The 14,328-nt window shown below is 28.5% G+C and overlaps 1 protein-coding gene across 1 annotated transcript in view; it reads right to left on the bottom strand.

Annotated features, from left to right (window-relative positions):
- Window positions 1-12,101: 12,101 nt before the first annotated feature.
- Window positions 12,102-14,328, bottom strand: part of ey (eyeless) — a 69,910-nt gene continuing 67,683 nt past the window's right edge. Inside the window, exon 9 of the mRNA XM_065514748.1 lies at window positions 12,102-12,733. Within this exon, the coding sequence (XP_065370820.1) occupies window positions 12,103-12,733 (631 nt within the window). The 3' untranslated portion in view covers window position 12,102. The remainder of the gene's footprint in view (window positions 12,734-14,328) is intronic.

The raw sequence follows: 14,328 nt of genomic DNA, 5'->3' as shown, positions 1-14,328 counted from the left end.
AAAATCCTCCAGTTTCGTCTATTATCATGTCAGTTGTTATACTCACTAAACATGTTTCATGAATGTTCGAATCAAATATGTAATTATACCCTTCACCTTCGTGAGAAGGGCATATATAAGTTTGTCATTCCATTTGTAATTTCTACAATATAATTTTCCGACCCTTTAAAGTGTATATATTGTGGATCCTTATAGCGGAATCGATTAAGCCATGTCCGTCTGTCTGTCTGTCCGTCTGTTGAAATCAATTTTCTGAAGACCCCAGATATCTTCGGGATCCAAATCTTCAGTAATTCTGTCGGACAGACTTTCTTGAAGTTCCCTATTTAAAATCAGCAAAATCGGTCCACAAATGGCTGAGATGTGAGGGAAAAACCTCGATTTTTGACCTATTTTTTACCTATATCTGGATTACTAAGTCATTAATATAGACAATGTTGATATATAATGATAGATATTTCAAAGACCTTTGCAACTACGTATATACGACCATAGTAAGTTGGGCCTACAATGGGTCAAAATCGGAAAAAAATTTACCCGAATATTTTTTAATCAAAAAAAAAAAAATAAAATTTATAAAATTTTAAAATAACAATTCGAAAACTTTTTTACAAAAAATTAAAAAAACAACTTTGGAAAAAAAATTTATTTTGTTTACCTAAAAATATTTAAAATTTGTATTTTAAAGTATAATTTGGTGAAGGGTATATAGTAGGGTATTCAATTAATCGGGTTTCTGGTTTAATCGGTTAATCGAGCAAATAATTAACCGAGGTTTATATTTATTCGGTTAATAATCGGTTAATTTAAAATTATTCGATTAACCGAATAATTTCTATTTTCATTTTAAATTGAAAATACAACAACGAATTTTGTGTACAAAAACATAAAAAACAGCAAATAAGGTATTTGAGATAATTTTTTTAATCATATCGCCTATTTGCTGCAACAACGTCATAACTTAAAATCCGTGTTTTATGAACTGTTCTATAATCTTTCATATAGTTTCATCAGTTTTCAAAAAAGTCAATTATTTTTTGTGTGAGAGTGTTTTTTTGTTGTAAACATCAAAATTAAAATTCATGTTTTCTCGTATATTTGATAAGTAAAAATTTGGGTTTAATACTGATTAGAAAGATATTAACATCTACTATTTATATTTCTGAAATCGCATGATTTGTATAATTTAAACGATTTTTTTCTTTAGATTTAATAAAACTTTTCTTGGAAAAAACTCTCTCGCTGATTGTATATGTTGGAGAAATCAAAAGCATGATAAGGAATATTCATTTTTGAATTGTTTTAGATTTTGATCAATTTAATAGTTTCGTTTAGTTATGATAAAAGACTCATTTCAAAAAAAGTTTCGTCCATACATGTAAATAGAAATTTTCAAATACATGTAAATTAAATATGTCAGTTGTTATACATACTCACTAATCATGTTTATTGGATGTTCAAAAATATCTAATTTTAATTTGAAATTTGTCTTTGAATTGAAATGGAAAAATAAATACAAAAAAAATGTTTAAAGTGCAAAAAAAAAGGAATTTCAGTTAATCGGTTAATCGACACAAATTAATCGGTTTATTTGTTATTTGAAAATCGGCAATTTCAAATTATTCGAACAGTTAACCGTCCAAAATTAATCGGTTAACCGATTAACGGTTAATCGATTGAATACCCTAGTATATAGGATTCGGCACAGCCGATTATAGCTCTCTTACTTGTTTACTTTGAATTAAAACGGAAAAATAGATACACAAATATATGTTAAAGTGCAAAAAATATAAATTTCGGTTAATCGACACAACTTAATCGGTTTATTTGTTATTTGAAAATCGGCAATTTTGAATTATTCGAACAGTTACCCGACCAAAATTAATTGGTTAATCGATTGAATATCCTAATATTTATTCTTCACTACTAATACATTGACATTTTAACTCATTATTTTAACACGTTGATGTTATTGGAGGCAAGTATATACCACGTTCGCTTACAAATAGGGACTTATATATGTAATCTATTAAAAATTAATCTTCGTTTACATCGTAAGAGATTATAAAAATGAAATTGAATGAAGACAAAATATTTTAAATCCATTTGAATTAACAAAAATGCAACCATTCAAAGGATTATAATATAGTAATTTAATTATGAATTTGGTAAAACAAAACGTAATAATTATATATCATATTAAATGTTAGCTGTACTTTTATTAATAGCTTGTAAAACTGATGGGTTGGTAGAACCAAATTGTGTTTTAAATCTACAATAAGATTTTTTTTTTGAATACTTATGACCGCAAAATTGTATGTAACGTAATCGTTATCTATACAGAATTTTCATTCTAAAAAGTTGTAATTAATATAATTTGTATAAAATATTATTGGAAATAACGGGATACCGTTTGTTCATATCTCCATATTTTTTACTGGACAAAAATTGTCTAGTAAAAGATATCTTGATGGAAACAACTGATTGTATATTTTCAAATGAAAGCAAAACAAATGAAACTTAAAAATACACAAATATTATAACAAACACTTAAAATTTGTTTATGACACAAAAAATATTCACTGGGTGAAATTTAAATTTATTTAACAATGTCTAAGTATTTCCTCATTCTCGATTATGATTTACTTATTTACTTTAGTAGAAAGTGTATTAATTTGCACAAGAGGATTTAACAAATTGTTACACAGTCAGATTACAAAGACGATCGCTATGCTGCCTTTAAAAATAAATTTGTCATGGGTGACATCCAACTTTGTTACTAAAGCAAAATTTTAATTTCAATATTGTAACATTGTATTAAAAAGTGCATTTAGAAGAATGAAAAAGTACTGTAAAGTTCCCACTTTGTGAATTCAAACTCATAGGGCACTGCTACACGTTCAATATACATACATACATATATTGACCGCGATCCAGTATCGCGATATTTATTGAATGTGTTGCATCCAGTATTGGATCCCAGAATAGCTTAATATTCTGAAATACAGATCGCGATCCAAATATCTCAATATATATTGAACGTGTAGCAGTGCCCATACAGGATCAAATGTGTCTCAATTTGTTGTTATAAAAATTCAAAATAAATAAAAGAATAAAATAACCAATAGTCGCATCAAAACTCCCTATTTTATAACCTTCACCTTCGTGAGAAGGGTATACATATATAAGTGTGTCATTCCGTTTGTAATTTCCACAATATAATTTTCCGACCCTATAAATTATATATATTCTGGATCCTTATAGATAGCGGAGTCCGTCTGTCTGTTGAAATCAATTTTCTGAAGACCGCAGATATCTTCGGGATCCAAATCTTCAATAATTCTGTCAGAGATGCTTTCGAGAAGTTTTCTATTTAAAATAAAGCAAAATCGATCCTCAAATGTCTGAGATATGAGGAAAAAACCAGGACAACCTCGATGTTTGACCTATATCTGGATTACTAAGTCATTAATATAGACAATATGGATATCTAATGATAGATACATATTTCAAAGACTTTTGCAACGACGTATATAAGACCATAGTTTTTTCAATTTAACAAATTTAAAAAATTAAAATAACAATTCGAAAAAAATTTGTTTTCAAAAAATAATGTTTTGGAAAAAAAAAAAAAATTTTGTTACATAAAAATATTTAAAATTTGTATTTTGAAGTGAAGGGTATATAAGAATTTGGTGAAGGGTATATAAGATTCGGCACAGCCGAATATAACTCTCTTATTTGTTGATTCTGATTTCACTCAAAAGTATACCAGCTATATTTTATGTTTATTAATTTAATTTAAGAAATTTGAAAAGTACCCTTTGGAGAAAAAAGTTTCCCGTTTGCCTTCATTTGCTCAGGTTGAATTAAGTTTTCGAAAATGCTAATAAACTATTTTTCAGTTTTTATATTTTTTGTACTATTTTAACTCATTAAGAAATAAATCTAATGTGCTGTTTTTCTATAGCGAATGAGCGTTTTGAGTGGACGTTTTTCATGTATTTCGTTTTTGTTAAAATAACAAAACACATGATAAATTTCCACTCAAAGTACTCGTTCGCTATAGAAAAACAGCACATAAGTATAGTAGTGAACGCTCATAATAATATCCATATATCCATTAGGGACGGTGACCGCTTTTCTCCGGTCACAATTAGCGACGCAAACCGGCTTATTGGTGTGTTTATAAATTATTTTGAACCTTTGATTTGTATTTTTAGAATTTAATTGATTATATATTATTTGCCAAATAAATTACAAAGTTAATTGAACTCAAAATTAACTATGTAATTTATTTGGCAAATTGTAATGCATGTTTATCATCTATTTAACTACTCAGCATTATTGAGAAATATAATTCGGAACACAAATTCATATTTTTTCACATGTATGATTGAGACAAAATTTACTTACGTTTGCAATGTGTGTGTATTAATTCTTTTTTTTTTTCTTTTCATTTTTAAATTAAAAACTTTTTTGAACATTTGTATTGAAAATCCGCTTTTCAAACGCTGGTAAGAACGTTAATTTTTATTTTGTCCATGTTTAAGTAAAGGGTAGGCTTAAAGAAGATACATACATAAAAAATCTGTTAATCGGGATGAATATACATTTCACAAAAATTCAGTGGCAATTAGAATATTACACATTATATAAAGGGTGTTATTTAAGACCGATATAATATACAAAATTGTTTACTGTCAAACAAACTTTCATACTGAGCTTTCTTTTTTACATTTTTGATCAGTATACTCTGGCAAATCATCATGAATAGATTGACGCTTGAACAACGCTACCAAATTATTAAATTTACGTCATCGAGCAAAATTTTGTTTAGCGATAAAGCACATTTTTGGTTTAACGGTTTTGTTAATAAAAAAAATTGCCGCATTTGGAGCGGTTTACACGCTGGTGGCATCATAGCGATAACCTGATTTCGAGAAATGGAACTGTCAAGGCAAGCGATATTTTTGAAGCAAACATAGCCCAAGACCTTATTCAAACACATTTATGCAAAATGGCAATGGAAAGTTTCGACAAAAAAGTGCATTGTTGACAGAATTTTATTATTTAATTAACTCTTTGCGGTTTGGTGGTTAGTTTACTAACCACATTTTCTATAGTCTTTAAAACATAGTTTATTGGCATCTATTGCCATTTTGCTAAACAATTATATTTTTTTAAGTCATTGTTTATGATTTTTTGCAAAACTTTGCCGTCAAGGTGCTCTGGTTAGATAAATATATTAATTTTAAAATATTGTAAACATTTTTTAAGAGACTTTCACGCATTCAATACAGAGCACGGAGTGTTTATTGTTCATGGAATTCAGTGTTAATTTGATATATTGGTTGTTTGGTCAGAAAATTTACTCAAAAATATTCGATTTCCAAAAAATTTATACGAAACATAGTTATTTTTAATGCCAACCGCCACTTTACTCCACAAAAAATCTTGGAATGGGGTTTTCTTTTCATGTTTTGATTAATTTTTTCTGATTTGAAACTTATACACAAAAAAGCGTGGCTGAAAGAGTTAAAAGGTTAAAAGGCCATTTTATTACCAAAATATTTGTATGCCCCAAAATAAAACAAATTGAGGTTTATAAATTAAATTTTTATTTTTGTGTCTTTCTATTATTTTAATAAATACATTTTTTTGTTTTATTTAACTAAAATTTTTTTTAAATGTCAAGTATGTTTCTTCTTCAAATCCAGCTAAATATTTTGAATGTCAAGATTTTTGTATTTCTGGTTAAATAGTTGTTATTAACTATAAGGCGTTCGAATGTCAAAAATCTATGAAAAGATTTCCATAAAATATTTATTAAATATTTGGCGAATTTCTTACCAGTGACCACTTAACACAGTGACATTTCAACTCAGTATATTAAGATGGCGATGTCATTAGAGGTACTTGGAAAAAGTTTTCAAATAGTGAGTTGAATTAACATTGCTTTGATATTATGATAACCAGAACAGTTATATAAGTCGTTAACAGTAAATACAGTATAGGTGAAGAACAGTTTTGTACTTTGAAATGATATTAAATTTAAGTTTAGGTAATAAATCTGAATCTACTAAATTACAAGTCCGATTTCGAAATGAGGGATAAACGAATCGTAGAGGAAGATATATTCAAACTTCAAAATACATATTTATATGCATATTTTCAGAATTTATAATACAAATATTTTTTTTCATTGATGTACAATCTTTTGTCCCTACAAAAAAAGTTTCTTGCGAATTTGTTATAGAACATTGTTAACCAAACTCTCACAACAATAAATTTGCTTCGTATTCTAGTGTTATGATGTGTGTACACTGAATCAAATTTCTTATGAAAATATCCTTCACTGGCAACACTTGTAAATAATTCCAGTTCGTTTTTTAATTTCGGTTTCACATATATAAGAAACTCACACATAGACGTTGCCCGCTGGCGTACCAATGTATAAATATTCAAAATTGTGTCGACTAACTTCTTTCGACATCGAGAAGCTAGCAGTAAAGTTTCTTCATTTCCCTATCAGCAATTTAAAATTACACATTTTGCTTAAAAATGAGGAGATTTATAAATTGTCTGCAAAATATTAACGCTCTTCCATTTATTACATGATTAAGGATAATACTTTAGGCTCAAAAGATTATTGCGTTGAACGAGTGTTAATCCCAAGTAATTTGAATTAACATATGTATCCATAATTCTTCGAACGTCCCAATTAGGGTTCCTACGCGGAAAAATTTCTCGGGAATATATTTTTGTTAATTTTCGGGAAATGTTTGTCAGGAATTTGCTGCTAATTGAATTATTCTATTATATCCATAGATTTTTTCGGTTCTAGCAAAAGGTAGTCAGTTGGCAAAGAAATATTACTGTTGAAATAACCTAATTTTTTTCACTCAACTCAAGCCACAGCAGACAAATTTCGTTATTATGAATCAAATTTAAAGTTTATGCTTTTAAATGAATTATTACAACTTTTAGGGATATTCAATGTTTATTATTTATATTTAGAGAATATAATAATAATAATAGTGGTTCAAATTTGTTTATCTACAATCAGATTTTAAAAATTTCTCTAACTACGCATATTTTATAGATTTAACATGGTTGAAATTCTTAAGTCTTTTAATTAAACAAAGAATTTATTGATTTTATACCGATTAAACCTACGACTGTGACAACACCTTAAAAACGCCTTAAAAAGGCTGGACCAACAACCAAATATAGTTATTTTATACTTCATTTAAAACCTTGGTCAAATTATAAGTCAATTTATCCGAAACATTTTTTCAGGTTTTTGGTTTAATTTAGTGTTAAAAAATTCCCGGGAATGAAACGATTTTTTAATTTCCTCCCGGGAAAGAAAAAAGTCCGGGAAATTAGGAAACCTAGTCCCAATACAATCTAGACTAATTATCTATTCGAATCACACAATTTGCTGTAAAATGGCATCAATTTGTTAGGGCATATTTTTGCATATTTTATTGATAACACAGGTCAACAGCAAAAACGCTTCACTAAACACTATATAGAAATGTACAAAAATGGTAAAATTTTTTAATTCTTTTTTTTTTCTTCTAAAATTGCGAATTTTTGTAATATTTCTCCACATAATTTATGATAACTCAACAAAGGTTAGTTCGATATTATTGAAGTATTGCGACAAACCAATCATTTCTGCCGTTTTCGTGAGTTTTTTAAAACAAAAAAAATTGTAGTGTATTTAAAAAGCCTCTAAATTTTTTTGTTGATTTTGTTACTGCGTAATGCGTACTTTTTTTAAGTCGACAATATTTGATGCTATTTATATTACAAAATAACTTCAAATGTTGTCGACTAACTTCTTTAGATATCGAGAAACTGTCAATTGAAAACATTTGCTTCAATAAAGTTTAGAGTTTTTTTAAATTGTATTCTCTGCGAGTTGTTAAGTTTTCCCAAATTTATTTGCCACTTAAAAAACATAAGGTAGATACGTTATATATCAATGGATAAGGATCTATTTTTCAAAAATATATATAACTTTTGACAATTAAAAAATTCATTGAATAGTTTTTTTGAAAAATATGAAAAAAATGCTTTTTATTGAGTTTTTGCAAATATAAAAAATTTTCAATTGAACTTAAATTTTTATTTAATAAAATTTTACTGTTATATAGATTTTGCCATTGAAAATAGAAAACTAAAAACAAATTTTTAAATTTGTAATCAGGAATCAGGAAACCCGCAATTCCCAAAAAAGTGTTGAAAATCCCAAAAATGGGTTTTTTTAGTTTTTTGGCTATAATATCCACACCAAGGGCGGGGTTATCGGAACCCTTTATAAAACAATTAAAAACATATTTGGCCATCTAAAATAGGTTACTACATTTTGATATCGAGTATGCGATTTGAGAATTTTTGCCATAAATTCTAATTTTAGATAAAAAATAGGCGTTTTTTGGATGGTCCTAGTCCCCTCAGTAACAACAATTTCCAAATTTCATTTAATTTAAAATATTTAGTGTAAAGTTAGCTTTTCAAAAAGTATAAATTCATAATACACCTTTTTAGAAATTTTTTAGATAACTTAAAAAGAAATAAAATACTTTTTTTTCCCAAAAACTATCGACAAATCGCCTTTTTTAAATTTTTAAATACAAATACATTAACTTTGGAGTCAGTCACGATTTTTAAATAATTCTTTTTTAGTTTGCCATATACATTTGTTGTTAGTCCAATAAATGATCGGGAAATACTGGAGTAGGTTGGGTAAAAATGTTGAAAATTTAATATTCAAATGCGAATATCTCCTAAGTTATAAGAGATAATTGATACCTACGACGTGGAGATTCTATGTATGTAATGGTTTTGAAATCGGAACACAGCCGAAGAAATAGGATCGTTTTAAAAATTTAACATACCCGAGGTGTCCTACTTTGGGGAACCCTGGCCGAACCCCTGGTGGGCCCATGCGGTCAAAATTCAAAACTTAAACTCGACAACACTTCTTCGTTGCGCATGTCATTCATTCAAACCGGAGTAAAGGTTTAGAAGTTACAGATTTATTTCCCTCTTTTTTTCTCATATCACTGTGCGTTGTATTCTAACAAGGTGGTTTTAAAGCCCATGTTCTCCTCTACAATTTATTTATACGTCATTTTGCAATCGAACCAGTCGTTTAATAGATTCCGATTTTTTACAAAATTTTTTTGCGATTGACCCCACTGTGCGACGGGATAAAGATAAACTGATACGTCTCACATTTATGAGTAAAATGAGAATTATATTATTACATTGTATATTTGTCAGTACCTGTGTAAATGCCTATTTAATCAGTTCTATATATATCAGCTAATAAATGAGACATTATTATGTAAAAGTATTTATAATTTTGAAGCAGAATTTCGCTGCAGAAAATAATTTAAGAATGAACTTAAAAAAATGATCGTGAAATAACTTCCGTATCTTTCAACTAATCAAATTAATGACTTTAAAAACATACAAAAATTTGTTTAATCTTGCTGTGTTTTCAAACTGTTAAAAAATTGAATTTATCAACTTAAGTTGATTGTTTATTACAATTAATGTTGATAATGCGGTATTGTTGCGAAATAAAGCAGTACATTAAAAATGCCGGATCAATGTGGATAATTCTTAAAAACAAGTCAGTTCATCATTAGCTTTAATTAAGTGTGAAACAAAAAAAAAACACCTTTAACAGGGTGACAGGTTACCCGGGTACCACATACAGAACATATGAAGTTTCATGTTATTGCGCAATATATACGAATGCTCCATATTATGAAATACAAGCAAAATGTTTTAGTTTAGGCTAACGTCAATTCAACAACTGCAGTTAAATTATAGAATTCTGAATAAAAAGAGGGAGAGTTACGGATTCTAGAGAAAAGTTATTTCTTCATACAGTATGGAGGAAATATAGTTGCATCCCAACATCTCAAGAAATACTTTATATAAATATTTTAGAATGGATATACTTGTGTACAAAAATCATTAATTGTTAAAGATATGTGTAGTTTTTTTTAATGATCGTAATGATAATAAAATATTTTTAGGTTACATTGTGAATATTTTTGTAATAAATTATTTATAATATTTTGCGTGTTTTATTTGTTTGTTTTTATATCTACTAAATACATAAAATATTGTGATGTGCTGTTGTATTTGTTTTTTGTTTTTTTTTTTTAATTAGAAACCATTTTTAAAACATTATATTTATACATACATTAGGGTATTATTTTTTTTGTTTTACTGGGGATTATGCTGACACTTGATATAATAGTTAAACTTTGCCAGAAAAAAAAAACAATTAAATATTATTACGTAATTGCAATCTATACATAACTATCTAAATGAATATATAACAGGAAAATTTAATGGAAATTGTTATTGAAAATTTATATTGAATTACAATTTACAAGTTCCTGTATGATTTATGAAAACCCTGATATTAATTTTTTGTCTAACTAGTTCAATACTTAATCCCATCTAAAGCCTAAAAAGAAGACACTTTTTCCAAAACATTTAAACATAACTCCAATTTATTTAACAATTTTGTTTAACGAATTCTACAAATTTAACCCTTTAACGACCATAAGACTATTTTTTGAACAATTCATGAACACAGTTATTTTGTTATTCTATAGTAATTTTATTTAAATATAATATAAAATTATTAATTAATCTTCATTTATTCTATAAGTAAACTATTCTTTAAGAAATATGCATCTGTCAATCAATTATAACGATGTTTTTGAAAAATATCCAGATTTTGTGCAGTCGAAATAATAGCACCATCGCACAGTGGTTTAGAAACTTTTTTTTGGAAATAATTCGGTATATTGGGAACTATTGGAGATATTGTATATTGGGAACTATTGGAGACATGGTTTGAGCTGAGGTGTTTTCGATTTGATTTACGTTTGTTCAAATGGGGGCCAGTGCGTAGCCCCTCAAAGTTGGTCAACTCGGGTCTAAATTTTTTTAAAAAAATCGCCAAATAAAAATAGTACTTGCACGTATTATATGAAAAAACGGGAAAAATGTGTTCCAAAAACTGAGTTTTTTTAGAAAAGTGAGTATTTAAAAACCATATGAGGTTATACAAATATGGAGCATTTTCGTGGATCGGTGATTTGCCTTTTTAGAATATTTTACTCAAACCGATTTTTTTTTTTTAAATTGGCCAAGTGAGCCAAATTTTTCTTTACTCGCTTTTGCATTAAGTTATCTATAAATAGTTATCTATATAGTCCCGAAACAAATTTGTTTCTACAAAAGAAAAAGTATATGTGCTTTTTTGGGAAAAAACTTAAAAAATACTGCCCTTTTTAGATATTATATCGGATTAACAAAATTAAAAAAATATTCTCCTTTTTTAGTAATAAAACGTGTGCTAAAAATGAGCACATTTTGGTTATTTGTTGGAAAAATGCAATTTTATGACAGTTTATTCAACTAGCACAGTGCAACGTGTTAAGTACTTTACAAACCATAACAATACTTACTAAATTTAATTTTATCCTAGTCAATCATTGTTTATTTTAATGGATTTATATCTTGGTGCTATTTTTTTGACTGACGATTTTATATATTATGTAGTTTTTCTTTTTAAATGTGTATTTAGTTTGACAAAATTTTACACTGTTGGAAAGCTTAGCGAATGAACAGTTTTTACGTTATATATTTTTATATAAACATATGAATGTCGTTATGCTATTATTTTGAACGCAGCTGTATATATGAGAGAATAAAAGTCAATACTAATTTTGTCAATACCTAATATTATTTTCCGGTACTTGCGATTTACTCTTCAAGGCTTTAAGGATTAAACTTAAGTATTTTTCGACATATTTCTTTTGTAAGTAAAAAATTCACCTATTTTAGCTTGACAAAATATACTATCAGACTAATTTTGAATTTAGCATTTCTTTTACATTTAATTCATTTAAGATAATTTTGTACAGATATAATTTTTAGAATTGCACTATTATAACAAGTGTCGCAATATGTATTTTGGGAAGCCGCAGTTCTTGACATTCCCTCCCAAAAAAGAAAAAAACACTAATGTACACATATGTATATTGTTGTCTACACCCATGGCGAATAAAAGCAGGAAGCGAAAAATTGCTGCTGTTTACCCGTAGTCGGATGTGAGATGGGAGAAGAACTGATATTGGAATTATTGCAGGTTGCTGCGGCCGCAACTGCGGTATAGCCGTTATAGCCCATTTGTGAATATGGTGTAGGTGTCGAGGTTGGCACTGTTACGCTGTGGCTGCTGTAGCCAACGCTATTACTCAAATTGGATGCATGGGGACTGCAAGAGGTTTGACGATCCGTACAACTAGTTAGTCCTTGGTGTATTGGCAATGTCGTTGATGGCGGCGGCAAACCAACAGCATGGGAATATACATCTAAGCTATCGTAGCTACTTTGAACTGTGTTGTGATTTTGCGTGCTGTTCGATGAACCACTCCCGATGCGCTGCAGTTGACTTGTCGTGTTGCAGCTTGCGTTTCCCGAAGAAGCCCCAAAACTTCCATTGGCAATAACGTGATGATGATGGTGATGATGATTCGGTGGAACAGGTGGTCTTAGGGAAACATGACACTGATACAGTGAAGGTGACACTAGATCTCTGGGTTGTGAAATGGGTGAACCTGGTATAGATGTGATAGACGGATGTGAATGTGCAAAACTTGTCATAGGGGCCATAGAGCTGAAAACAAAACAACAATATTAAAGGTTATAAAATTGTTTAACAAATAAAATTATAATCAATATACAATTTGTATCACACACTATCAAGCTACTTTTTTGTATGAGATGTAAATGTATCTAAATTCAAGAAATAACAAGTAAAAGAAATTCGGCTGTGCCGAATCTTATATACCCTTCACCAAATTATACTTCAAAAGAAACATTTTAAATATTTTTAGGTAAACAAAATTAATTTTTTTTTTTCCAAAATTTTGTTCTTTTAAATTTTTTAAATTAAAATTTTTTTTTTTGATTTTTTGATTTTTTTTTTTAATATTTAGCGAAAAAACTTTTGGTTTAAAAAAAATTCGGGTTAAAAAATATTTTTTCCGATTTTGACCCATTGTAGGTCCAACTTAATATGGTCTTATATACGTCATTGCAAAGGTCTTTGAAATATTGTCTATATTAATGACTTAGTAATCCAGATATATGTATGTACAACATCGAGGTTGTCCTGGTTTTTTCCTTATATCTCAGCCATTTGTGGACCGATTTTCTCGATTTTAAATAGCAATCGAGCCGGAAGAATTCCGGAGATATTGATGTATACACAAAAAACTAAATTATCTGAACGCATCGTTTAGAAATAGTCAAACTGAATGCTACTAAGCGCATTTACTACGCCCCTTTAAAGTCGCATTCAAATATCCAAGATCTGAACGCTTATTTGGTGTTTACTACGCGACGTTCAGCTCGTAATAGACCAAGCAAACGATTTTCTGAACGCAGCATATTAAAAACCAAACTTTCCTACTAGCGACCTGAACGTTTTGTTCAGATTTTTAAAATTAAATAAATAATTCTACGCTGAACACTCATTTAGAATAACTGCATGCAAAATTCAGTAAAGTTCTTCATAGAAACAGTAAAACGTGCCGTTCAGCATAGTGGAATAGTAAAACAAAACTAAACGCACGTTCAATAAATCTGAACGGGACGTGTTAAAAATATTTTTGGCAAAGTTTTTTATAACGGCTAAAGAAATGACGGGATTCTAATAGAAAAACAACAAATATTAACTTTGACCAAATCTCATTTGTGTGTTGATTTTTGAAGTAAGCGGTTCATATTTTATATACTGACATCCATACATTAACATTAAGCTTTGTTAGAGCAACTCAATTTCTATTGCCGGAGTATACATATGTATTTATGTGAATATTTAATAATTATTGGACATATTATTTAACAAATATAATTGTTTATTATAGAAGCGGGAATCGAGTATAGGCATCTACATACTTCTATTAAACAAATTGGACCCCGAGCAGATATTCGTGAGAAGCTTTTTAAGAAGTGGAACAAGACAGTGTGTATTTTAAAAAGGTTTAGTTTATGGTAATTAATTTTGTTAATTATTTATTTTTAAGTTTATGTTATTCAATTTAGTACAAATATAATTCTGGAAAACGCATTCTACAAATACCATCTAATTTTAAGGTAATTGTCGATGACACATGCAGGAATTTCCTCAAGAAGAGCAGGTTTTGGTGAGTTTATAGAAATAGTTGTTTATGTAAACATTTATGTATGAATAATGCTTGTAAAATA

The sequence above is a fragment of the Calliphora vicina genome, chromosome X (genome assembly GCF_958450345.1).
Source record: "Calliphora vicina chromosome X, idCalVici1.1, whole genome shotgun sequence".
Taxonomy (NCBI): Eukaryota; Metazoa; Arthropoda; class Insecta; order Diptera; family Calliphoridae; genus Calliphora; species Calliphora vicina.
Note: the sequence above shows the minus strand (reverse complement) of the source record. Positions and strands in the feature narration are given on the sequence as shown.